This window comes from Perca flavescens, chromosome 23 (genome assembly GCF_004354835.1).
Source record: "Perca flavescens isolate YP-PL-M2 chromosome 23, PFLA_1.0, whole genome shotgun sequence".
Taxonomy (NCBI): Eukaryota; Metazoa; Chordata; class Actinopteri; order Perciformes; family Percidae; genus Perca; species Perca flavescens.
In genome coordinates, this window is record NC_041353.1 from 9,023,502 (window position 1) to 9,049,310 (window position 25,809).

The following is a 25,809-nucleotide window of genomic DNA, read 5'->3' on the forward strand; positions in this document are numbered from 1 at the left end:
CTCAGACAGGCCGACCGGAACACATTACGAGAAGTTGAGAGGCCACTTCAGAGAGCTAAAGAAGCAGAAAATAGAAATCGCTTGGATGATAAATGTGTATCTAGTTTGGTGTTACAATACGTCCTGTCTGACATGGTTGCAAAGCTGATAAGCCTGTCTTATCTCTGTTGCAAACTGCTGCCCCCAGAGAAAGTGACTGAGGGGAGAACAGAAAGTAAACGATGGACCAAACAGTGAAATAATGCCTCTATTGTTCCATTTATTTACACCCTCCTCCCCTCCCTCGCACGCACACTTCAAACATTCCCCTCCTGTTTAAACCTCAACAGTGACACCCGTGTTGCTTTTGCACTGCTACATCATGGCCTCCTCATTTACTGTGTTCCTCACCCTCTCTCATTTTAAAAAGGTACTATCAATACAGCACATGCCCCCTCTACCCACATACACACACTTCAACTCCTCCAATTAGCATGAAGCCAAAAAAAGTTCAACTTCCGTAATAAAAATCACCCGGATGATCGGTGCTGCTTCCGCACTATGGGGCCCAAAGAGCAGGCGCACTAGAGACGTCTGCCGATGGAATGGGGATTAAATGATTTATTTGTGCGTGCACTTCTAGACTTTTCCAAATGTCATCGGAGCGAATGTATCCAATTCTGATAGTAAAACGAGTCATTTCGTGGGGGGGCTGTGACACTCGAAAATGTATCCATGGATTTACAGATGTCTCTTTCGCCAAGTCTTTTCGGGCCCCATGGCATCAATAGACGGACACAGAAGTTGTAATTCCACTGTTTGGCTGCTATGTCAAATTGGAATCAAACCCGGGCACACTTCTGGTGTCCTGGTCAGTTCGCTGACTTTATGTCTCTTCTTTCCCCTGTACCAATATTATAATAGCTTAGTATTTTAGTCACACACTTAACAGTAGTGTTGGATTTAGTGTTGGATTTAGTGTTATCTCGCAATTGTCATTTGTAGCAGCGGTGACAGCCAAAATTGCAGGTCTACATTTTGCTTTAAAGCTACTTTAATCCAGTATCTTAGACAGAAATCATATATGGCCTGTATGACATGTGGACTATTTCCTTTTATTTTTGTCTTTATTTTTGCAACTGCACTATCAGCTCTTTTCCTTGTCTGTCTGTGAATATGTCTGTTTGTTTTGTTTTTTTTACTTATGCCCCTAATTAAATTGCCTTTGTGGATTTATAAAGTTGAGTTGAATTGAGAAAATCAGGTGGGCCTGTAGCCTACCTCCAAGACTTTATAGGTTATAGGTTAATTTATAGGTTCATAGCCTATTTGCAAAAATAGGCAACTATCACCACAATTTTAATTGCTTAATCACTGGTGTTTAATTAGGTGCCATTAACTTTACACGCACCCGCTCGGAACAAACTGAAGAAGAAATCCTAATATCTGATACCTGCTTGGCAACATAGCCTGCCACAAACTTTGAACTATGTAGCTAACGTTAGTTGGCAGTCACAACCACAGCTGAAATCAAACATTAAACCGTAGGTAGAGATAAACAGTTTATGGTACAGATAAATAAACCATAGCTAGCAGTGAAACTAAATACAGTAACGTTACACAACAAACTATAACAGGCAACGCAACAGGGACAAAACGTGAATAAATTAACTAACGTTAGCTTACCTGTGATGACTGCATCTCAGCACTAACAGCATTAACGTTATTTCACTTTAGTCCAATTAATGCTGTTGTGTTTCCGTTCTGACTGATGCTTATTATCTTAACTTTACATTCAGTACTTCATTCTTTTACTTAATCAAGTCCACCGCCTGAAAAAAAGTGTCTGCTGGCAGGTTTATTTGTGGCTAAATTAGCATCCACATCCTTTTGCTTGACGGTGAAAACAGCATGGAAAATAACGACTGAATTGGAACTTTCTATTCCGAACGACACGGCATTATCCTATGAAAAACGTATCCAATATACTTTGTTTGGCCGTTATTTAAATGTAGGGATAATAGAATAATAACTACGCAGCCATTTGCTAATTTATATTTTTGTAAAAACTTTATATACATTTTCTATATTAACAACGTACAAATGCCAGCCGGAGGTAGTTGCTATAGTGATGAATCAGAGTGGTCAGCGTTTTTTAACTCATTATTTTGGTAATGGTATTTATTTATTTATTTTATTTTATTTAGAGCCTACAACTTTACTGTTTTGGTTGTGCCTCCGTTTCTAGACACTGCAGCTAACCTGTCCAGCAATAGAGAAAGTTAGCAACTATAGCTAGCAGGTGAACACAGTGGAGCATTTAAAGGTCCCATGGCATGACATTTTTTTTCACATTAATATGAGTTCCCCCAGCCTGTCTATGGTCCCCCAGTGGCTAGAAATGGTGATAGGTGTAAACCGAGCCCTGGGTATCCTGCTCTGCCTTTGAGAAAATGACAGCTCAGATGGGCCGATCTGGAATCTGCTCCTTATGAGGTCATAAGGAGCAAGGTTACCTCCCCTTTCTCTGCTTTGCCCGCCCAGAGAATTTGGCCCACCCATGAGAGAGAGACATCATGGCTTTCAAACGAGGGGGTAAGCTTCGCTTCAGAACTCGAACCTCCTGTGGCGCCATTTTGATGCTACAACAATATCACCTCTCGTTAGCATTCCATTGACTGACATTCATTTTGATGTCACTTTGACAGCGAATAACTTTACATAACTTTGAGATTTCTCTTGTCACAGCTACCAGAAGACTTACAACGTTCAGACAGGTTGCTCACGTCACATTTACGTTGTCTCTCTCATTTGGAGGCTGCGCAGTAACACTCAGCGCTCACCGGAAAAGTGCTTCTAATATCCTTCATGGTCTCCGTCCAGAGCAATGGGATCTAATGGTCCATTCTTATATATACTGTCTATGCTTTCAAAACGAGCAAAGTGGCAGTTGGTCAAGGCCACACATTTTACAATGCAAATTGTGTTAGGGTGACACGCGTCAGAGATACACATCAATGAGAGAGTGGAGACAGCCATATCATGAGTGCTTTGCATAACATACTGGCAAATAGGAAAATAAGATTAAGGTGGTTTTTCTATATCAATACATGCAAGTTAATCTTTTCGGTGTGGCCAAATGTTCAGGCATGATCGATTATTATCCAAATAAACATTTCCATTGCGTACTACTGCAGGTAACACAGCCTTAAAGGCCATGGTGGAATACAAATGTAATGGAGGTTATGTGCAGAACTGACAACATTGTCTCTTATTGCCTTTGTGGGGCTTTTTTTTTTTGGGGGAGGATACATTTTTAATTATTTTTATAGCACCATTTATCATACAGACATACAAAACTAATTCCACAATACGTGCCAGGTAACGTCAAGTGGTGCATAGAACAGATGATCACAAATTGAACAAGAACAAAAACCTTCTCCCAACCACATACACCACCCTCTGCGGTCTCGAGGAAAAAAAAAAAAAAACAGAAATCACACCTTGCCTAGTCACTCTCCTCTAGTTCTTGAGGCGTTGAGGTCAATAGGTCTGATATTTGTGCTGCTGCACTTTCCCATAGGCTGATGTAGGGCTGGGCAATATATCGATATTGATATCGTGATATGAGACTAGATTTTTGTCTTAGATTTTGGATATCGTAATATTGTGATATGACATTAGTGTTGTCTTTTACTGGTTTTAAAGGCTACATTACAGTAAAGTGATGTACTTTTATTTTTTTTTTAAGATTCTTTATTGGGCATTTGTGTGCTTTTATTTTGATAGGACAGCTTAGACTTGAAAGGGGAGAGAGAAGGGGAATGACCTGCAGCAAAGGGCAACAGGTTGGAGTCGAACCTGCGGCCGCTGCATCAAGGAGTAAACCTCTATATATGGGCGCCCGCTCTACCAGGTGAGCTAACCAGGGGCCGTGATGTACTTTTCTGAACTTACCAGACTGTTGTAGCTGTTCTATTATTTGCCTTTACCCACTTAGACTTATGTCCACATTACTGATGATTATGATGTGAAGATATTTTGTTAAAGCACCAATTGTCAACCCTAGAATATCACCGCAATATCGATATCGAGGTATTTGGTCAAGAATATTGTGATATCTGATTTTCTCCATATCGCCCAGCCCTAGGCTGATAGTTGTCAAGCAGGGACTCCGTGTTTTGAGATAACAAGGTACCTTGCTTCATAAGACAAGCATACAGCATGTATACCAGTACCTGCTTTGTATGGCAAGCTCGCCATTCATGAAGATATGAAGTGGCACACAGTCCGACCACGCAAACACTGAAGCATCAAAGCATTAGTGCGTCTTCTCATAAAGTAGATTTTGCATTTGAGATAGATGAAAACTATTCATCTTTGAGCATATTTTAGTGGAAATTAAAGTCTGATGTATTTCTGCGTTAGGACAGCATGTGATAGCAGCATGACACTGAAAGAAAAGATGCATGCAACAGACCGGAAAGCAGAGCTGAATTAAATAGATTCATCCTGTTTGTGCTTAAGCAGCTAATTAACATACAATAATTTAGCTTTCATTAATTTAAAAATGCTTCATCATTGTTGAAGATAAATGATGTAGAATAATAGAGCTACTCCATGTGGTTTGAAAATGTTTTTTATTAGCAAAATAAGGGAGATGAGTCTACAAAGATTCTCCATCCGTGAAGAACATACACATACATTGACAGTTGTGGCAGTTTTTTATATGAACAGATCCTGGACCATATTTATCACTCTTCTTGGCAAAGTAGAACTGATCTAAAATCACAGACCAGGCTCTCTTGGCCATCTTAGTTTCCATCACCTGAATGAAAGGCTTCATAGATCCTCAAGTAGCGCCTCTACTTTCAAATCGCCACTAGACAGCACGCAGGAATGGCGTCTGAACCTTAAAACGTTTCAGACCTCATCCTCACCTTTACACCCATTTTTCTGTGGTTCAGTTTTTCTCCTTAACACCAAAAACTCTCCTCCAAATACAATAAAATATACATTAATATGTGCCTACCCTGGTCTTTGTACTGCACTTGAAACACTTGAGCATATAATATTATAAGCTCCGTGCCTCGACTAGGCCCTAACCATTTTCCAAATGGTTGGGAAGAATGGATATTTTGTACATTGTTTAAAAACCAGACCCCCAGATCTGCAGAGCAAATGTAACAATATACATCTCAGTATTGTACTGCGTGCTCGGCCAGCGAGGCCTTCCATTGTCATGGCTGGTGGGAGGACGGGGTAAGGGGACTGTGGAGGCTACATGTTGGTCACCATGGAGACCCATGTACCTTTAGACCAGAGGGATATCTCCCTCCTCCTGATAGATCAGTGGTGTGCACATAGAAGATAGCGGGGACACTAACATATGAAAACAGTTTACCTCTTTATGTCTAGAACAATTCAGCAGGCAACAGAACAAGCATCGGGACTACGACCGCAGTAAAAAGGCATGCGAAGGCACAAGTACCAACAAACTGGACTCAAAGTTGTACCCCTTTTCTTCCCTTTTGGTTTTAGGGGAAGGAAGAAAAGAAGCATTTCCACCAACAGCAAAGTTTCCTTTTCCAGAGACAGCGGCAGAGAGAACAGCAAAAACGTGATCTCCTCCTCCTCCCCAAAAAAAAATTACTATTAAACTAAATAGAAACTAAATTTAAAAGTGTGCGGAAAATTTGCGGCAATGCTTTTTTTTTTTTTTTTTTTTTTTTTTTTTTTTTTTTTTACAATGATACAAACATCTTACACAAATGTCGTAACACTAGTTCAAAATGTTCCAAGACAAAAAAAAAAAACATAAATAAAGCTGTTAAAATATATATATATATATAGTACAGCACTGGTCCGTGACTGATCCTCCCGACTCTTCTCATCTTCCCCACCAAAGATGTACAATAAACTGGCTCCACTGCCTGAGGACGGAAGAGGAAAGAGAAAAGAGTTGTTTTAAAGAGAGGTTTTGGAGAGCTCAACCTTGCCACTATCATTGCACAAACATACTAAAAAGGATCAGAAAAAATGATTTAAGCCTTGGAAGAGAAGGCAGTGATTTCAGCGATTCAATTATGCATTTGATGATGACGGATTACGCTGCATCTCGCTGTGGTCAATTTTAGCTATGCTCCTCCATAATCCCCCAATGCTAAAGCTCTGGAAACTAACCATTTTAAGCCAATTTGATAAACACATTTGAGAGAAAAAAAATGCAGGCACACACTTTTCCTCAGCAACTCCGACTGCATTCTGATGCTATGGTGAACACACATTCAGTCAAAAATTGCTGACTGGGTGGTGATGGCGCAGTGGATACGACACATGCCTTTGGTGTGGGAGATCTTGTTTCTATTCCCACTGCAATACATCAACCAATGTGTCCCTGAGCAAGACACTTAACCCCTAGTTGTTCCAGAGGAGTCTTGACCTCTGACGGATGTAGCAATTTTAAGTCGCTTTGGATGAAATCTAAATCAGCTAAATGACATGTCATGTAATGTAATGTAATGTAATGTAATGGGCCCCCATCTGTGACGCAGAGCCACACACTACGTGTGCATACACACGTAGTGCAGACCTTGGTCGAGCTCTGGTTGTTTAATTTAGATTAAGGAAGTGTGATGATGATGAGGATGAAGAGTTCCTTACCAAGAAAAAAAGGTTATCTTCGTTGTCATTATCCTCAGAAGAGACCACAGTCTTTCAGGTTGTTCTTGATGATGACATCGGTGACGGCGTCAAAGACAAACTGCACATTCTTGGTGTCCGTGGCGCAGGTGAAGTGGGTGTAAATCTCCTTGGTGTCCTTCCTCTTATTCAGGTCCTCAAACTGACACTGGATGTAGGCAGCTGCTTCCTCGTACGTGTTGGAGCCTGGAAAAGACGAGGAGGAGCGGGAAATCAAAACTCAGCAAAAGGGCCCGAAATTGTACATATTTATATTGTTTGAGGACTGAGGGACATGGCCGGGCTTCATCCTGCTAACTTGAAAGGTAGGGCTTAAAGGTAAAGTTAGACAAAAGCCCATTCATTAACATGTATCTTCTTTAATTTGTGGAAGAAAAAAAAAAATGACAAGATGTGGTTTTATGGGGTTGTGTGCCAAACAATTTCTTGGCAGAGAGCAGTAACTTCCTGAAGTCTCTGCTGGCTGCTCGCCAAGCAATAGTCCACATAACCACATAACCCCCCCCATAAAACCTAAAACGGATATTAACTAATGACATACAGTACAATGTGATCATTGGTGAACTTTATTGGTGCTGGTAGGCATGGCTTATTACCTTTGGACAGTGCCAGGCTAGCAGTTTCCCCGTTTTCATTCTTTATGCTAAACTAAGCTAACCAGCTGCTGGCTCTAACCCATATCTAGCAAAAAGAATAGTAATTTTAATTCATAAAAAAATCTATCCTTATCCACATTTAACTCCATAAGCACATTCTGAAAACATTCGTCATTACCAGGCTCTTATGGCTTATTTGCTGGAAATAAATAAATGGACCACTTTTTAGAACATTTTCTATCAAATGCTGCCAATCTCACCAGCGTATTCTGGGTAGCAGATGGTTAGAGGACTCTTCTTGATCTTCTCCTCAAACAGGTCCTTCTTGTTGAGGAAGAGGATGATGGAGGTGTCTGTGAACCACTTGTTGTTGCAGATGCTGTCGAACAACTTCATACTCTCGTGCATTCGGTTCTGATGGGGGGGAAAGAAGAGGACGTCCATCACTGTGCTTTGCTCACTGATGCATACACTGTACGTGGAAAAACAATCTTGAACAGAGGCCATCCTTAATTTCTACTTCTCTGACCCGTCACGATTCTAGTAAACAGAGACCAAGTTCCCGCTGCGCAGGAACACAGAGTGCCTGCTATTCTGTTTTTCCGTGAGTCAGAGGCTGAAGCACTCACCATCTCCTCGTCCTCAGCCAGCACCAGGTCATAGTCACTGAGGGCCACGCAGAAGATGATGGCGGTCACACCCTCAAAGCAATGGATCCACTTCTTCCTCTCAGACCGCTGACCGCCAACATCAAACATTCTGGGGGGGGGGGCAGGACATAAGTAAACATGTTCCCCAGGTGTGCCAATATACATGCACAATGCAAGCAGTGTTTATGCAAACCCAAAGGCAAAAAAAATCTCGCTGCAGTGTTTAGTGATGACCGTAAGTGATAGAGGGGAAAGGAAACAGAAATTCTTTGTCTATTATTACTCAAAAACAACTGTGATAAAATCTTAGCAGGGCAGAGAATACTCAAGTGACCAGAAAATGCCTATACTGATTCTATATTAGCAGCGGTAAACAATTCAGAACAGGAGCAGACGCTTAGGGTTTAGCACTATTTGCTATTTGCTCAGTCAAAAGGATAAATGTGCGGCATTTTATTGCTTACTTTAAAATGTTTAATGTAGGGCCATTCTCACTAAACGCACACCAAAGTGGCAGGAAGTCAGACATGGTGTATATCTTACAATATATATATATAACTAGACAAGTGAATGCAACTATGAAGAGCACTTTTAAATCATATTCCAAAAGGGAAAATGCGTGAATAAGTCGTATAAGCATGCATGCATCTGTGGTAAAAGAAGCAACAAAAGCCTCATTTAGCTCCTGTAATAGCTCCTATTGGGCTAATAAACCAATACATTTGGAAATACTATGGTTTTAAATGCAGGATTGGGGGAGGGATAGTTGAAGAAAATATGAACGTATAATTGGTGCCCAAGTAAAATAAGTAATTACATAAAACTTGTCAAAACATGTGAAAGACCGACACCCCCTTTCATTGTGCTTACATCCAGATACAAAGTCATTAAACTGTTGGAACCCTGCAGAAGAAATACTTGGCTTTTTATATAGCTGGTTAGCCAATGCTGTGTTAATCCAACATTACATATAGCAACGGCTCCTTTACAGAAGCGATGTTATGTGTTGTAATATACAACTGTGACAATAACGGCGTGTCATCATGGCAATGTATTTGAGCTGCTGTCTGAAATCGCAAAGAAAAAGACAAACACAGAACCTTACTAAGGCTTTGTGTTTGTGTGTGTGTGTTTATGGATCATATAACGTGTATTTCTCTTTTTTTTGTGGCCTAGCAGTATGAATTTCAATGACACTGGCAGCAGCTACCAAGTGTCTGGTATCATGATATAATCAGCTGCTGCCCCCACTTCCTGTATTCTTTCTTTTTTTCATCACTGATGCGCACAACACCTTCACAGGCTGTGTCACAACTTACAGCTGTATATGTGCAAAGGGGACTTCTATAGGAGTGAATGAGTCAGTGACAGGAAGGAAAGCTAATTAAGCAATCATGGAAAACACTTTGAGGTAAAGCCAGTTGTTACAGTGACGTAATTCTTACTTGAAGTGCAGGTCCTTGAATGTGAAGTGCGTTTCCACAATGCCTGTGGTTTTGACTCGGGTCCTCAGGACATCCTGCTGAGTTGGGATGTAGGTGGCCTGGGATATCCTGTCCAAATCGTTCAAGTAGCTGAGAGAAGGACGCAAAGAAAAAGGACACGGGGAGGGAAACATCAGAGGGAAAAAGGAGTGAGAAAGAGAGCAGGAGGGGAAACAAGTGGAAGAAAATGTGTCAGAAGTAACAAGGTCAAGTACGTAACTTCCAGAGAAACTAACAACTCCCAGTGCATCATCAGGGATAAACCAGGCTGGATTCCAGATTTCAGAAGTAGTTTGAAACAGTATACAACATGTTACAAGACACTGAGTCCAGCATGTATCAGATGTTGTAAAAATAAAACACAGTTAAGTTACAAAATAACATGCATCATTTGCCTGTGGTCAATTTAGACATGATGGCACGATGGCTTACTGCTTAGATGTGCTGTTGCCTTAGAGCAAGCCCCGAGCCCTGGTATTTTCTGTGGGGGAGTGCACACTGTTTTCTATTATAAAGTTAACGCTAATTAGCTAAAATGAGGTCGAAGTATAGGAGTATGACGTAAAGTTACAGTCTTTTGAATATTTCATGCCATTAGTCAGAGACAGTCTGAAGAGAATTCTTTATTTCTTCACAACAGACACTTGAGCAATATCTGATCAAATATTTAGACCGTTTCACTGGCACTGCTAGTCAATGGATATTGGCCATGTTTACGTCCGGTCAGCTGGTGTCATTTACGGCAGATTTGTGTCGGTTTTGATGGACACACAAAAAAAAAAAAATCTTTATTTTAAATATGTACTTTCTTGGTTGCAGTGTGTAGCTGGGTGCCAACTCAGGGGCTGCAGCCTCAGCTCATGTGTATAGGTTCCTTGGGCTGCAACAGGAAATTAACTCCTCACACACTGCGAAATGGTCTACTCTATAGTAGTTGACTTTACGTTTCCGTTTTATTCTCAGCGCATGGCTGTATCGTTTATTTAATTACATTTTTTTAAATTGTAGTGGCCTTGTCTGTACTTGCCTTTTACATCAGAAAGTATGAACTAAAACAACATTGGTATGTATTGAGTTACATGTAAGTGTAAATACACACAGCAGTTCACATGATCGGTCTGCGTACAGTGAAGGCAATTCGTTTTTGTTACCTTATTTGACAGAAATCTATGCATTTACCTGTGATTTCTGACAATTTGATAAACAAAAATGTATATTATGCTTGAGTGAATTAAACCCCAATTAACAAAACTGGTTAAAAAGATTTATATTAATATTGAAATAACTCACCGGGAGTCCGGTCCAGACTGGAGATAAAACTGAGACTAGCTCTCATATTCAAGTTTATGTTCTGCTTGTTCAACAGCTGTTTGGTAAATTGCTCTTAAACACATTTAGAGAGATTTGAATGGCTATTATTTTACATTCTTTTTATTTTTTCCTCTATGCAGGAAACACCCTGAACCCTAAAATTCCCAGAGAGTGGCACTATAGATTCCATCTGAATTATTAATGGTTTCAGATGTAATTCCCTATCAATGCATTCTGACCAAATGTTAAAGCTTTTATATCACCTTGTTTTTATTTTTCCTGACTAATTCGCTTGACTGGAGCCCGGTCTTTGTGTTGCTGCTTTAATATTTCTGGTCATTGTATGGGCACATATGGTGTACTCAGGAAGTCACACATAAACATTCAGACATGTTCACACACTTGTTGTACACAAGCAAATACCTCAAGGTTAGTGCTGATTAATTACAATGGAAAAAAAGAGAGATTAGTGACTGACCTCAAGTTGATAGCAGACAAACACAAGTAATCTCCCCTTCATGCAAACAAGCTTTTTGTTTGTTTTCCAAGGTATTAAGCAGAGTAAAAAAAATAAAAAAGCACAGGTTTAGCAATGGTGTTTTCCTATTCATGAAAAGGGCCTGGACAGCAGGATTAGAGGAACCAATTAGAAAAAGGCCAACAACTTCAGCTCTCTCCGGCCGACAAAACCAGGCAAATGGCTTTTCTCCTAACAAACACAGGAGCTGCTATGTGATGATATCACTGGTTTCAACAACAAGGGCTCTTTCACAATAGAGAGAATATTTCCCCTGCATTTGTGGGATCACTTCTTATTTTTAAGCATGTGACGAATTTTCTTGTGCTGAGGCATAAGGTCAAAGATTAAATTGTCTTCAGGCTTGGTAGAGGAGGGCAAATATTGACAGTGTAAAAGTCCAGGCAGATGCCGGGTGCTGTAGCTTTCTGCTCTTGGGAGCTTTTTGTTCAAGGCTGGGACAAGTTGTGTTTGGCAAGTTGAGGCAGCTTTTTGTGTTTGCAGTGGAATGGCAGTAACTTGGTCATCTGATGTGACGTTGTCATTAAAAGTTGTTGACCAAGCAACTGTTACCTAGGTTGTTTGTTTGTGTGTGTGTGTGAGGTTACGTGTTGATTTCCCGGTTGCTGCTTTTTTTGTTTTTGTGTTTTGTCTGTTGTCTGCGGTGTTCAAACTCAGTTACATTCAGTGTCTTTTTTTAACAGCAGATATGATAAAAAGGGGAGTTCATATATACATCTGACTGCTTGAATTAGTTGATGAAACCATGTGTAGCAATAAATATCAATATTGAGGAGGTGATGCATCGGCATATGGAATCGATTCTAATCGTTGACAGAATAATCGTGAGACCAGTGAAGATTCACACCCCGTGTGTATGTGTGTGTGTGTGTGTGTGTGCGAGACTCACTATGCTGCCGAGTCATTGAGCTGATATTCGCGGGAGCGGCTGAAGCAAGCTTGAACACCTCCGTCCTTCCACAGCCGCTTAATGACACCGGCCAGCTCTCCGGTCATGAAGCCTTCCTCTGCCGAGCCTGCCAACACAAACAGCTGCCGTGCATCGTCCTGGAGGAGGAGAGGAGGACTCGCGTTAAAGTCAATATCATAAACCAACCGTCAAAGTCATTAGACCACCATTATCGTTAACATTAATCTTCCGCCAAGCTGAAATGCCAGTCACAGGGTCAATTTCAGGACAATTTTTTAGAGACAGCTGCTGATCAAACGGCCAAAACAATATGTTCTCCTATTTCTTTGTCTTTTCTTGGGACATTTCTCACTCTAGAAGTTCAAAAACATTACTTTAGGAGCCATATAGTGTATGTTGTTTATGGTCTCGTAATATTTATTGATTATTATATTGTGCACTTATATTGTAGGTGGTGGGTGTTTTCATCGTGGTTTGAGCGGAAGCGATAACATATTTGTTTGCTTCACCTGTTCGCCTGGGTTTTTTGGGCTTTGACAGAGAGGTGGGTGAACCTGGGAGCGAACACTTTCTGATGACCGCCGCACTAACGCACTTATTTTAACTCACAAAGTAACTTTACATTTGGTTACCACAGTGGTAATTGTATTTTACGCGTGGGGTAATAAATCATACAAACTTGAGCCCATCACAGTGTTGTATATGCATCTCTCAGTGTTTAGTCTCTCGCGGCAGCACTTTGTTGGACTGCTTACAGCCGCAACATTACTAAACCGAATGTAATTTAAATGACAACCTGAAAAGACCTCTGACTACATTCAAAGACTATTTTCCCATGAGCGTCTATTCAATGTTAGTCCCAGCTCATTTTCCAACATCATTTACTCACTTGAGGTTTCTACTCTAAACCCACCAAGTTACACTCCTCCCTCTCAGCCCTCAGTCACTCACAGCTCTTGTCGCATCGCCAAAGTCGATCTTGAGGCGTCCCATGGCTCTGATGATGGCGATGATGGACTGGATAGTGTTGCTGTAGACCACAGCCTTGTACTGCTTACATTCCTCTTCTGAGTAGCCTGCCTCGTGGATGATCCTGAAGAACAGAGGGGGGGAAAACTTGGTAAGCAGTTGAGGCATTCTCCAGCACTCCCAAAAACTTGCCTGTTGCAGCGACAAACATTAACCAAATTGTTCCAAATGCCACCATCATGCCCATTGTAATGGTCACAGAAATATATACAATGTGCCTAAACTGTATGCTCCTTATGGTTGCCTGCTTAAATGATGGTCATCCAGGGAAAAGCAGCTTTCTCTACAGCATTAGTGTTGGTTACTCTGAGTAAAAGCATCAGCTGAATGCTACACTGTAATGTAAAATTATTATCTTGCAATTCAATGTTTATTTTACTTTTTGACCTAAATTCTACATAGAGACTTGATTAATAATTAGTTGTCTTACTGCTGTTTGGGAAAAAATAAGTGGTTAAAGGATGAGGCTGGCATTCTATATGTTTGTCATTTTCAATAAATATCATAAAAATGGGAATGGAATGCAAATAATGTTGGTCGTATTTTCTAGAAAAATGATTTAAACGATTAATTCCTTAAAAAATAGTTGCGGATACATTTTTGATCCGACTCATTGATTGAATTGTGTCAGCTCTACTTGTTAGTAATATCAATTCATTGTTGGTTTGGTCTTTTCAAGAAAAATACTGTACATAACATTACTAGACTTATCCTTTCAATACTAGAAAGAAGGGCAAGAAGCAACTTTTAACAGCTAACAATGTAAATGTAATCTGTCAGCTGCATCATTCTAAAATAAGTATAAATAATTTCCTTAAATCAGACAGATACTGTACCATATCTCACAGTCAGCACACTGGTATTCCAGTGAATTTATGACATGACATTATGTCCACTGTGAGTAAAATAACATTTACACAGGAACACACATCCTTCACAGGTAAAGAACCAATGGAAAAAGCAATATCACAGTTTAAGAGTGGCTTAAAAATTTAAAAATTAAGTGCATCTAACATGTATAACTGTGGTAATGTCTTGCTGCTTCCTGTAGCTCTGCATGGCTTACTGAGAAAGCTCATTTGTTGCTCTAGCTGTCTGTATGGTGTCTTGTTGACATCTGTCTGTATAGTTTAACCTGTACTAATGTCTTGCGGTTTCCTGTTGCTCTGGTCTAAAATCATCTGGCCAAAGGACTACAGTTGAAAAGTAGCCGGCTTGCTAACACTGGCCCATTTACAGAAATGTTAATTAATGTGTGTTGTCCTTTATGAAATAAAGAATAAGAATGTGTGACTGATGAGTGTTTCCATGAGGCTGCTTATGAAAAATCTAATTTAAATGTAGGCTGCACGCAGCATGTGGATGATGTATAGGCAGATTTTATACTAATGTATTCTGCTGGCTTGTCGTCATGATCCATTATGCACGGTACCTGTTTGTAATGCGATTCACAGAGCATAATGTTACCCAGGGAGATGCTAGAAAAGCATGATTGGTGTTTGACACCGTTTGTGTTGTGGAAAATGAATACTCTCTCTGTGCCATTATGCATATCTGATGAAAGAAGTCATTGGTGCTACACTGGAAGAACGGTTTGTTTTGATTGTTCAGTGTGCAAAATGATCGGATGCAACAGAAGCAAAATGAACTCACTTCATCTGCTTGACAATTGTACTTTTCCCCGATTCCCCAGCACCTGGAAAAGACAAAGAAAAAGAGGTTTACTAGAGTGTGTAATGTTGCATGTAGCAAGCCAAGTGTTTTTTTAGATCGATTTTTAACACTTATGTCACCCAGCTCACTTCCTTTATCTGCAAGTTTCCAACTAAAACACATTGCGTTTATACAATGATCTAATGTGGCCAAATGGCATGACAAGGAACCACAAATATGAAACAGAGCATAACCACCTCAACCAAAGGAGAACTGGGAAACGAGTGTGTGTGTGTGTGTGTGTGTACATGCGTGCGTGTAACTTGAGGTCTGTGTATGACTTAAGTTAAAAGCAGAGGTGTCAAAAGTATTCACATTCATTACTCAAGTAGAAGTATAGATACTAGGGTTTGAAAAGACTTCTGTAGAAGTTGAAGTATCAACTCAAGCTTTTTACTCAAGTAAAAGTACTGGTTTCAAAACTACTTAAAGTATAAAAGTATAAGTAATGCCATTAAGGACAAGAGCGTAGGCCGCACCACTGGGGCCTATAGTGCACTACCCCACCTCCACAAAAACAACAATTTTCTAAAGGCCATAATGACTGTAATGTTATGTTAAAATGTTAATGTTGAAAATTGAGTACAATGCAAATACATTAAAGAACCATGTATGTGTACTACTGAGCATTAACATGTGTTTCATGGAGCAGAAGATACGATGACTAGTTGCCTAGAAGTATTGTGATTAGCTCGTGGTACTTGGGTGCGCAGAGCTTGCAGCACATTCGAAAAGGAGTTGTTTTTCCATCCAACAATTTCGACAAATTCTTCCAGGTACAACCAGGGATGTAGAAGGCTTGGCTGGTCTTCCTGGCTACCAACCTCCTCGCTGGTGCTTGGTTGGGACCTTTCGCTCGAGTTCTCTTGAGTCTCTGCCACGGACATCTTCGTACTAGGCTCCAGACAGACATCTTCGTACTAGGCTCCAGACAGACATCTTCGTACTAGGCTACAGACAGACATCTTCGTACTAGGCTCCAGACAGACATCTTCGTACTAGGCTCCAGACAGACATCTTCGTACTAGGCTACAGACAGACATCTTCGTACTAGGCTCCAGACAGACATCTTCGTACTAGGCTACAGACAGACATCTTCGTACTAGGCTACAGACAGACATCTTTGTACTAGGCTACAGACAGACATCTTCGTACTAGGCTACAGACAGACATCTTCGTACTAGGCTACAGACAGACATCTTTGTACTAGGCTACAGACAGACATCTTTGTACTAGGCTACAGACAGACATCTTCGTACTAGGCTACAGACAGACATCTTCGTACTAGGCTACAGACCGACATCTTCGTACTAGGCTCCAGACATACATCTTCGTACTAGGCTCCAGACAGACATCTTCGTACTAGGCTCCAGACAGACATCTTCGTACTAGGCTCCAGACAGACATCTTCGTACTAGGCTCCAGACAGACATCTTCGTACTAGGCTCCAGACAGACATCTTTATACTAGACTACAAACATACATCTTCGTACTAGGCTCCAGACAGACATCTTCGTACTAGGCTCCAGACAGACATCTTTGTACTAGACTACAAATATACATCTTCGTACTAGGCTCCAGACAGACATCTTTGTACTAGGCTACAAACGGACATCTTCGTACTAGGCTACGTACGTCTGCTATTTCCCTGCTGGAATGTGACATGATTTGTGTCATGTGCAGGTGCGATGGATCGCGTACAAACCAATAGGGTGTCGGAATGGTATAGGTTTATACTTCTCATCCAACCATAATCAAATTCACTCTATCCGGATGGCGCGACTTATCTGGATAGGTTTTTGTTTTTTTGTGTGTTTTTTTGAACAATGACAAGCCGGAATGAAAACAAGCCGAACTGAAATAGGAGTAACGAGGCTATTTTTAAAATGTAAGGAGTAGAAAGTACAGATAATTGTGTGAAAATGTAATGAGTAGAAGTAAAAAGTCTGCTGTAAAATAATTACTCCAGTAAAGTATAGATACCCAAAATTTCTACTTAAGTAAGGTAACAAAGTATTTGTACTTCGTTACTTGACACCTATGGTTAAAAGGAGTCTTTAAACCTTTGGTTCGGCCTCTGCTCCAGTTCCTGCCTAATATACTGATCAGTCAATGGCAACGAGCTCGGACAGATGACACGTCTCGGGATAAAGATTGCTTGTTTAGTGTTACTGAATCTGGCATCAGTGGGTTTGAAATTTGATCAGCAAAAAAAAACAAAAAACATAAAAGGCTCTTGGCCTTAACGTGGCTCCCAACCACCAATAAATTAGATTATTATTGACAGTGTTGTGAAGTGCCGAAAAACATGCTGTCCCCTCAGGTTGTGAGGACACTCGGCGCCGGTGACTAATTACATTGACAGTGTTGTAGCTGACCGATGAGATGCTACTGTGATGAAAAGAGCTGTGGGGTGGATAGGGAAAGCATACTGTCGCGCACGCCTTTTGCTCTGCGGATCTCTCAAACGTCACAGTGCCATGGCAACTGCTCTCGTCGTATCCGGGGACATCACTAGTGTGAGGTCACAGTCACCGGAGTAGGCTTTGTGGTTGTGGACGTGCGTGTGACATGTTGGCTTCCACTGGGACCATTATGTATTATGCATGTGCTGCTCTTTTTCCTCTACTGTAACCAGTCACACGGAAGTGACCTTTTATTAAAAAATGTTTTCTTTCACAAAATCAAAGCCATCTATGATGTCATCATAAACCACATTCATTAGACTCTTGTCCTCTAATGGGTAGTACCGTAAACTCCATTAGATCTACTAATGTGCACTCAATGTCCTCACATTACAGGAGCGGAGCCTCAGAGGGAGGTTATAGCGAGCCAATTGGCCAGTTGTTACTGATGTAACGCTCCTCTGTCACTAGGGAAAGATTTTTAAATCACTTGAGAGTGGCTATCCCCTGAGTAAACACCCACTGCTCCGCTCTCAGATCGAGAAACAAAATATGCGGAAGTGGAATCATATCGTGAAGTCTACCACTATCTGTTACCTCGTGATACTGTCAGCAGAGACAAGATGGGTTGCTCTTGCAAAATGAATCTTCTGCCTAATCTAGTTCCACTTTCCTTGAAAAAAAACCAACCAAAAACTCTGCTTTCTGACATTTCTGACACGTGCCATTAGTAGTTGAATCTGCTTCACGCTGTATGTAACAGCTCCCCCTGAGCATTATTTAGGATTTATTTTTAACACTAAATGAAAAGATAAATATACATGCATCCTGTTACAGTGTGCACATTATCTGTCTGCATTCCTACAAACTTTCCCTCAGCATGCTGATAGTACAGTCCTGGCACTTCACCTTCAGGATAATTGGACGTGTTTCACTGGAGAACACATTATTTTAATTACGTGTCGCCACCCGGGTGCCGGAGAGCCCTAGAGGTGTGTGTGTGTGTGTGTTGGTTTGTGTGTGTGGGGGGGTGGATAGTACCGTGGCAGCTCCCTGTGCTCCGAGGCCAAACCCTGGCTGTGTGAATCCCAGCGGGACCCACACAAAGACGGCAGATACGGTGCTCACGGCTGGCTGCTGAGCTGGCACAGTTGCACCCCTGGGCCAGCCCGAGAGCCATTTTCCCAATGTCACAGACACTTCACATACCGGCGCAGTGCCTCTCAATGCGGGGCGCGTGAAAATCCACTTAAGGTAGACTATGAGCACAGCACACACTAAAGTTCAAAGTAGTGGTTATGAAGGCAACTTTTAGCTATCTGTGAGGAAAAACAACTCCCATCTAGAGCTGCAACAAAATTAATTACCGGTATTTTGATAATGTATTCATTTACTGTATCTAGCAAAGCCAATTATGAGAAATTAATCAGCAGATCAATCGATAATGGAAAAAAAGTAAAACATTGAACCTTCAACCTTACTCACCTCAGAATTAGTAGAATTGTTATGTTCAATTGTTATGTTGATAATTTTCCACACAAAAAAGAAAATTTCCAATTCATCATCATTTTCACTGAACTGGAGAGGAAATTCCTGAGTCGTCCTGATTTCTACTCACACACACACACACACACACACACACACACACACACACACACACACACACACACACACACACACACACACACACACACACACACACACACACACACACACACACACACACACCTTTAAAGGGTTACTTGTACACCACAGGCCTGACCTAACGGTCCTCATGCAGAGTCATGTTACACACCCACAGCTTTGATACACCCACCACAAAACTGCTACAGACTCAAAACCACTGGAACAGCTGGTTTCTGTTTGTAGCGATTCAAACTATTTTAGGAAAATCCAAGCTAACCCTTCCAGTGAAAATGCAGGGGGGGGGGTTTCTTCTTCTTCTTCCTCCTCCACAGAGAACAGAGCCGTTTCTATCTACCAACTGCAAACATTTTTTTCTCTTGGAACTCCCTTCTGGTTGATGTTCGCAAGGCCATGAGGATGAGGTCTTTGTATAATAATGGCAGTATGGAGACAGATGTGATTAAAATGGCTTCCATGCCTGGGTCTTCTCCATTTAAAGATTCACCAAGTCGTGCTGCCAATTCTCTTGGCGAATACTTGCTTGCGTGCCGACCAAAATTAAAAGTTAGCAAAAATGTCTCTTTTTCAGGCTCCAAATCCATGGCATGAAGATAGGTTTGTGTGAGTCAGGAGGTTTACGGGGGCCAGGCAGCCAGCCCAACGCGTCCACTTTTAGGTGAACGGTCCAAGGACTGGAGGTGGTCTTGTCACAATGTGCTAACTACATTAGTGATGCCACATTAGCAGCATGAGCCTCTCTATCAGGGCTCGAGAGTGCGACCAATTTGGTCGCAAATGCAACCAAAATTTGTAAGGGTGCGACTAAGATTTTTCCCAGGTCGCACCGGTGCACCTAACGTCCTCGCATCCGCTGCCTCTCCACTAACGAAGCGATGTCGTTTCTATCGATATGGTTTAATGTTGCGTTACATGACCCATTCATTCTGGAAAGCCGTGCCTGTGTTTGGATCTGTCCTCCGCGCAGCCCCGCCCCCATTCACTCACACACCGGCCGGCTCACCTGCAACACGGAGAGACACAGCGCCGCCGGTCCAAACTCCCGACATTTGTCTACAGTTTTAATTGTTATTAACACAGCTGTATATTGTTAAGTATGAGAGGGAAACCTGTATTGGTACCAGTGTTTCCGCTGGTAACTCCCTGTTACTGCGGCCCGCCACGGTGAAAAACACATTAGAAGTTATTAAATGCAACTAACTTCAGTTGGTTGAGTAATAGCGTGTGAGACGGAGCCTGCTGGATCATAGTTCATAAAAATGCAGCGCAGTGACGATACAGACATTTCATAGCCTACACAAGACGGGTGTAACGCCGCTAATGAGTCAGCCGTCACTCTCTAAGTAGCGTATGCTTCAGTCCATCGCACTCCCTCGGTCTTTCGGTCGTTCTTTTTTTTTTCTAAAGATTTCGGCCTTTATTTTGATAGGAAAGCTGAAGACATGAAAGGGGAGAGAGGGGGATGACATGTAGGAAAGGGCCGCAGGTCGGAGTCAAACCTCTATATTTACAAACTGACACGGGCGTCCTCTTTCTCTTTTAATCAGTCTGTTATTGTTGTTGAAAGCTTATGAAGGAGTTTTCTCAGATAGATATAGATATATATATATATATCTATATATGTCTATATAGATATATATATATATATATATCTATCTATATATCTATATATCTATATATATCTATATATATCTATATCTATATAGATATATATAGATATATATATATAAGGGCTGTCAATCGATTAAAAAAAATTAACTAATTAATAGCACAATTTGCTGTAATTAATCGCTTTTTTAAATTGAGACTGAAGCTTATAATAATGGATATTTATGTGACTAGTCTCTCAAAATCTGACGAAAATCTTCTAAACTGACCTTTGTTGAGCTGAAATGAAGACAGATTCAGCAACTGCACGGCCTATTTCTCGCTTAAAATGTTTTCAGAAACATGTTTCAGTGAACTATTTTAGTACAATATGAGATCGTATTCTGAACGGCCGCCATGACAGTCTGGCTCTCAATATCCGGAGAAAACAAACCCATGTGACGCGTTTGTCCAATCAGCTGCCAGTTTTCATTACTTGGGCAACAATACAGAGTAGCGCCGCCTGCTGTTATGGAGACGTATTACGTTTCTCAGCCGCCACATGAAGTAAACAAACACAGCTGCGTTAATTTCGTTAATTTTTTTTAACGAGTTAAATATTAAAAAATGTACGCACAAATGTACGCACAAATTAACGCGTTAATTTTGACAGCCCTAACACATATATATATATATATATATATATATATATATACACAATCTGTTTTAATAAAAGAGCTTGTGAAAAGTGGCTTTGACTTAAAACTGAACATTTAGCCCACTTTGTAAAAAAATACAGAGCTATATATCGTGTATCGCCATTCAGCGTTACGGCGATGCGAGGCAAAAAATTTGGGTGCACCTAAATTTTGTGCTGGTGCACCTAAATAAAAAAAAGTTAGGCGCACCAGTGCAACCAAGGCAAAAAGTTAGTGTGGAGCCCTGTCTATGTTTTTAACTCTTACTCCGTCATACACATCCCTCTTCCTCTTTTACATTCTGTCTCGTACAGTTATTGTCCCATTATGATTTATTGTTCCTCTCATTCACTATCCAATTCCTCTTTTTTTTTTTTTTTTTTTTTCCTGTCCCTCTCCCTCTGGGGGGATTTAAGTATGAGTCACTCGCGAAGGATTCCAGCAGCCTCCGAGCAGTGCTACCCGGGGAAATGACCAGAGGGATCGATCAGCCAACAAGTAGATCAATAGCTAAAAGTTTGTTTCCCACACACACACACACACACACACACACACACACACACAAACAGATGTCTAATGATGCTTACAGCAATATTGGAATGCGAACAATTTAGCTACATTGATTGTCCATGTTCATTGAGAAGGCCTGGCCTCCCCCCCCCCGCCCATAAGATGAGTAACAGCCATACACAGCTGTACTGCATGTTTGGCAATGCTGGTTACATAATTAAAAAAAAAAAATATATATATATATATATATATATATATATATATATATATATATATATGGTCACATTAAAGAGAGAAGAATGACAAATGTTAGACAAAGGCTAGGGATTATTAATAAGAATCTTCCCACAGTTGCACGACAGCTTTAGAAAGAATAATTAGGCTGAGGAGATTGTAATCTATTTTAGCATGTAGATATGAATAGTAGGATAATTGGGTCCTGGAGATGATGGAAATAAAAGCCAGAAATATGTTCAGTTTTTAGAGGGGGGTGGGAGTCCACAATGCCTCTCTCTACAAAGACACCTGAGCCAGCCAGCTAGTTTGGATTTGATGGCGCACACGCTGACTCACAAAGATTCAAATCATTTTCATGCAAATTGGAGTTTTTCACGTCAGCGTAATGATTTTGTGTGTCAGTGATGGGGAGCGCACATAAGCCTGTGATTAACAGCACAGCGCTGGAGAACCAGGTGGTGACAACAGGAACCTGCCACTCACCAAATCGTCAGAGGTTTGCTGTATACACAACTGTATCGAAACACTTGGTAGGGGGTCACATCCATGTGATACACACACACAAAAAAAGACACACACCTCTACAACCCTGCCAACCTTTTACTACCAAGCCACATGTTTTGCTGACTTTTTCAGTTGACAGGGTGTGTTTGGAGAATTGCTTGCGAATCAACAACTCCAAAAACAGTAAAATTCCAGGGACTGTAAATGTGCAAGGTAAACAACTCAAACTCCTAACTCGGGCGCCGCTGTCTCTCTGCAGCAGAGCTTTTTTCATTTTTAATGCTTCAGTCATTAGTAGTGTTCTCATTTTACAGTCCCTCTTTTCCTTTCTCTTGGGCGTCACTTCAGGCAGTAACCTGAAGAGGCTGCCACGCTGAGTGAATCAAACACAAATGGCAGAAAACGGTGCCAAGGCAGCCACGCGTAGGGCCACACGGCCTGGCACACAACTGTCACGGGCGCAGTACTACCGAAAACAGTACAGCACCGTTAAACTAATGCCACATGGTTTGAGTCCAAGCAAAGGGTGATGAAAAACTCATATTCCACCTAACAGAAGCAGAGCAGAAACTTGACCTAACTTGCTCGCTTCAATCAGCAAGTCCCATCTGGCCTCCAAGCAGCAGAGGAATGCGGTCTACCTTTTAGCAAGACAATATGGTCGTCCTCGTTCAAGCAAAACAATTCTAACGTCACACTAAGTGTTAGGTTATATATAAATATAGCCTATATAAGATAAGATGATGTCCTTTCAACGAGTGATGCCATGTTAAATTATGCAAAGAACACGAGGACATGTTTATCTTGCTTTGGCTCACAAATCTGTTTCAAAATCGTATTCTGTGTTTGCCTGATACTGGTATTGGCGTCAGATTTTGTGTCCTGGTAACCCACATACCATGTGTGTGCATGTCAACATTTCCCAAAGCTAGCCACGTAAGGGCTTGACGGAAACGTTTTTTCACCTACAGTCTCTATTTATAAGAATAACAGTGTTTCCCCACATGTAAGAAATGCCATTCAATGACACATTGGTGCTTTGTAAATGCAAGCAGTTCACACATATTTGTGCATACAGGGGTTGTCAAAAGGGGCAATGACGTGACAAAACACATGTAGCCTAATGAATGCAAGAAATCACAATAATAATAAAAAAGGTATAAAAGACTTCTGTGACATTCATAATACATTCTTGTAAAGGATATCACTTTAGCAAAAATAATAGCCCATGGTGGATTCTCAAACATGAACTTTAAAAATGGTTTGATATACAAAAGTCAGTCAAAATTGGCCTCGGCTGAGAGTAATGAAAGGGTCATGAGGCAACTATAGCTACATCAGGTCGTAAAACGGCTACGTTTTTGTTGACCAATGGCACTTTTGGTTTAAATGGCCGTTATGTCAATCTCATTGTTTATAAGACTTCTTGCTAAAGTGCACTTCATTATTGTAATTTCCTGCGTTTGTTGCGCAAGATGTGAGCCCTTTTCAGACATCTCTGTATGTTTCTGAAGTTGAGATGAGAATGAGACAAGGCAAGGTGTACATATCAAAACACAAGAAATCTGTAGAGAACACTACACGAGAGAAAGAAATCCCTTCAGCGGCCCCTCGTTAAGCTCAACTTTGAGTTAGAAAACAGGGATTGGACCTTTAAACATCGTAAAATGACATGGACCCAAAGTTTTCAGTCACATTCAGTCAGGCCTGGGCCCCTCACGAGCCACAGGCCTATTTTCACTGCATTGTACTGGACTAGACGAGAGGAAATGTGCCATTGTTGAAAGGATTACGATACAAATGGTCTAGCTAACCAACGTCACATAGAGGTGGCTGAATGGCTCTAATGTCAACAGCATTGCAAAAGGAAAGAAACAAAAACTTGTCATGTATGTAATTCTGACTAAAAATGTGACTAAAACGGATAAAAACACAAATAGACGTTATGTTTTTGATAGTTTGGCTTGTAACGTTTGGAAATGTTACATTTAGTGACCAGCTAGAGTTGACAGTTGACGGCGAACTAAAGCTACCAATGAGAGGAGTATAAGGTTATGCTTGCGATACGGAATTGAAACTCCGTAGCTAACACTTCACAACTGACACCACGTAAAACTCACAGTTAGCCAGAAAATAAAACCAAGACTAATGGGTTTTTTTCGTGGCAGGGTGCGCTCCCCCACTGTAGCTAACAACTGCTGTAGGCGAACACGCAGCGAAGTTCGTCCACCGACCGAGTCCCCCCCATCTTCTTCTCCTTCCTTACCGAGCAGCAGCAGCTTGACCTCCCTGGCTGCCTTCTCTCCGTCGTCCCGCAGGTTCCTGTCGATCATTTTACTGCGCTCCACCGCCGCCTTGTCCTCTGTGCTCAGTGTGCATCCCATCTTCGACTTCGTGTCCTTCAGACCCAGATGGTGTAAAAAAAAAAATATATCTAAAATACCATATATAACCACATTAAATGGTTAAAACTGCCTTCACCCCGCACACGCCCTTTTTTTTTTTTAAATGATGGCAATCGATCCGTTCGGAGGGGAGAAAAGGGAAGCGATTCGACTTTTCAAAAATAAGAGTGGCGTTTTTTCTGCCCGCTGGAATATTGTCGTGTTAAAAATCCTCCTTGAATCCGAGAGAAAGATATTTCTATAGTGAAACAATTCCTTAGTGTTGTCTCTTCCACTCGTTCACCTCAAGTCGTCGCGGCGGCCAGTGCCAGTATTGTATAGAGCTCCGTGTGGACTCGGAGGGAGCTGCTCTGCTGTCTCTGGGTGTTGCGCAAACCGCAACAGAAACCACACTTCCGGTCTGATTCTTCACAATAAAAGTGTCATTTCCACAAACAATAGCCTAAAAAACATTTACATGAACATTGTTTGCAATATTGTCTGTGGTAAAACAGTTATATACTATACTATGCTCGGCTGAAAGCCCATTTCTTCTCTTAAACTCAGAACATGTTAAATACAAAAAATATAAAAGATTCCCCTGCAGGCCTGTAGTTTAGCAGTACAATAACATTTTAGCCCATTATGGATGGATGGATGGATGGATAGATTAACCATTATTTAAAGTTAAAAGTTAAAAGTTTTTTTTTTAAAACACCAAAATGACTTAAATGCCTAGAATAACTGCTATAATGTCACTGATTTGATTCTGGCCAGGACCTATGTTGCATGCCATTCTCCCTTTCTCTCTCCCTTCATTTTCTGTCAGCTATCTGCTGTCTCTTTGACAGTGTTGGGCAAAATACCCAAAAAGTATTTGCAGATTGAATTGTGACTAAAATGTACAGGGTTTATGCTATATCCCAAA

At 41.0% G+C, this 25,809-nt stretch overlaps 1 protein-coding gene across 1 annotated transcript; it reads right to left on the reverse strand.

Annotated features, from left to right (window-relative positions):
* Positions 1 to 4,602: 4,602 nt before the first annotated feature.
* Positions 4,603 to 25,278, reverse strand: gnai1 (guanine nucleotide binding protein (G protein), alpha inhibiting activity polypeptide 1). The gene is made up of 9 exons (XM_028570212.1): positions 24,764 to 25,278; positions 14,853 to 14,895; positions 13,122 to 13,263; positions 12,150 to 12,307; positions 9,373 to 9,501; positions 7,907 to 8,036; positions 7,538 to 7,691; positions 6,643 to 6,867; positions 4,603 to 5,912 (listed from the first exon to the last, which is right to left on the reverse strand). Exons 1-8 carry the CDS (start codon positions 24,879 to 24,881, stop codon positions 6,677 to 6,679), a joined length of 1,065 nt encoding a protein of 354 aa, XP_028426013.1. The 5' UTR covers positions 24,882 to 25,278; the 3' UTR covers positions 4,603 to 5,912; positions 6,643 to 6,676.
* Between the last annotated feature and the right edge of the window lie 531 nt (positions 25,279 to 25,809).

What these genes read in the sequence shown, in the direction of transcription:
- gnai1 (XM_028570212.1), bottom strand. Translation starts at nt 24,881, where the DNA reads ATGGGATGCACACTGAGCACAGAGGACAAGGCGGCGGTGGAGCGCAGT. An exon ending in ACAATTGTCAAGCAGATGAA is followed by an intron (nt 13,264 to 14,852) that starts GTGAGTTCATTT and finishes TCTGTTCTTCAG; the next exon opens with GATCATCCACGAGGCAGGCT. An exon ending in TGGCTGAGGACGAGGAGATG is followed by an intron (nt 7,692 to 7,906) that starts GTGAGTGCTTCA and finishes CCCCCCCATCAG; the next exon opens with AACCGAATGCACGAGAGTAT.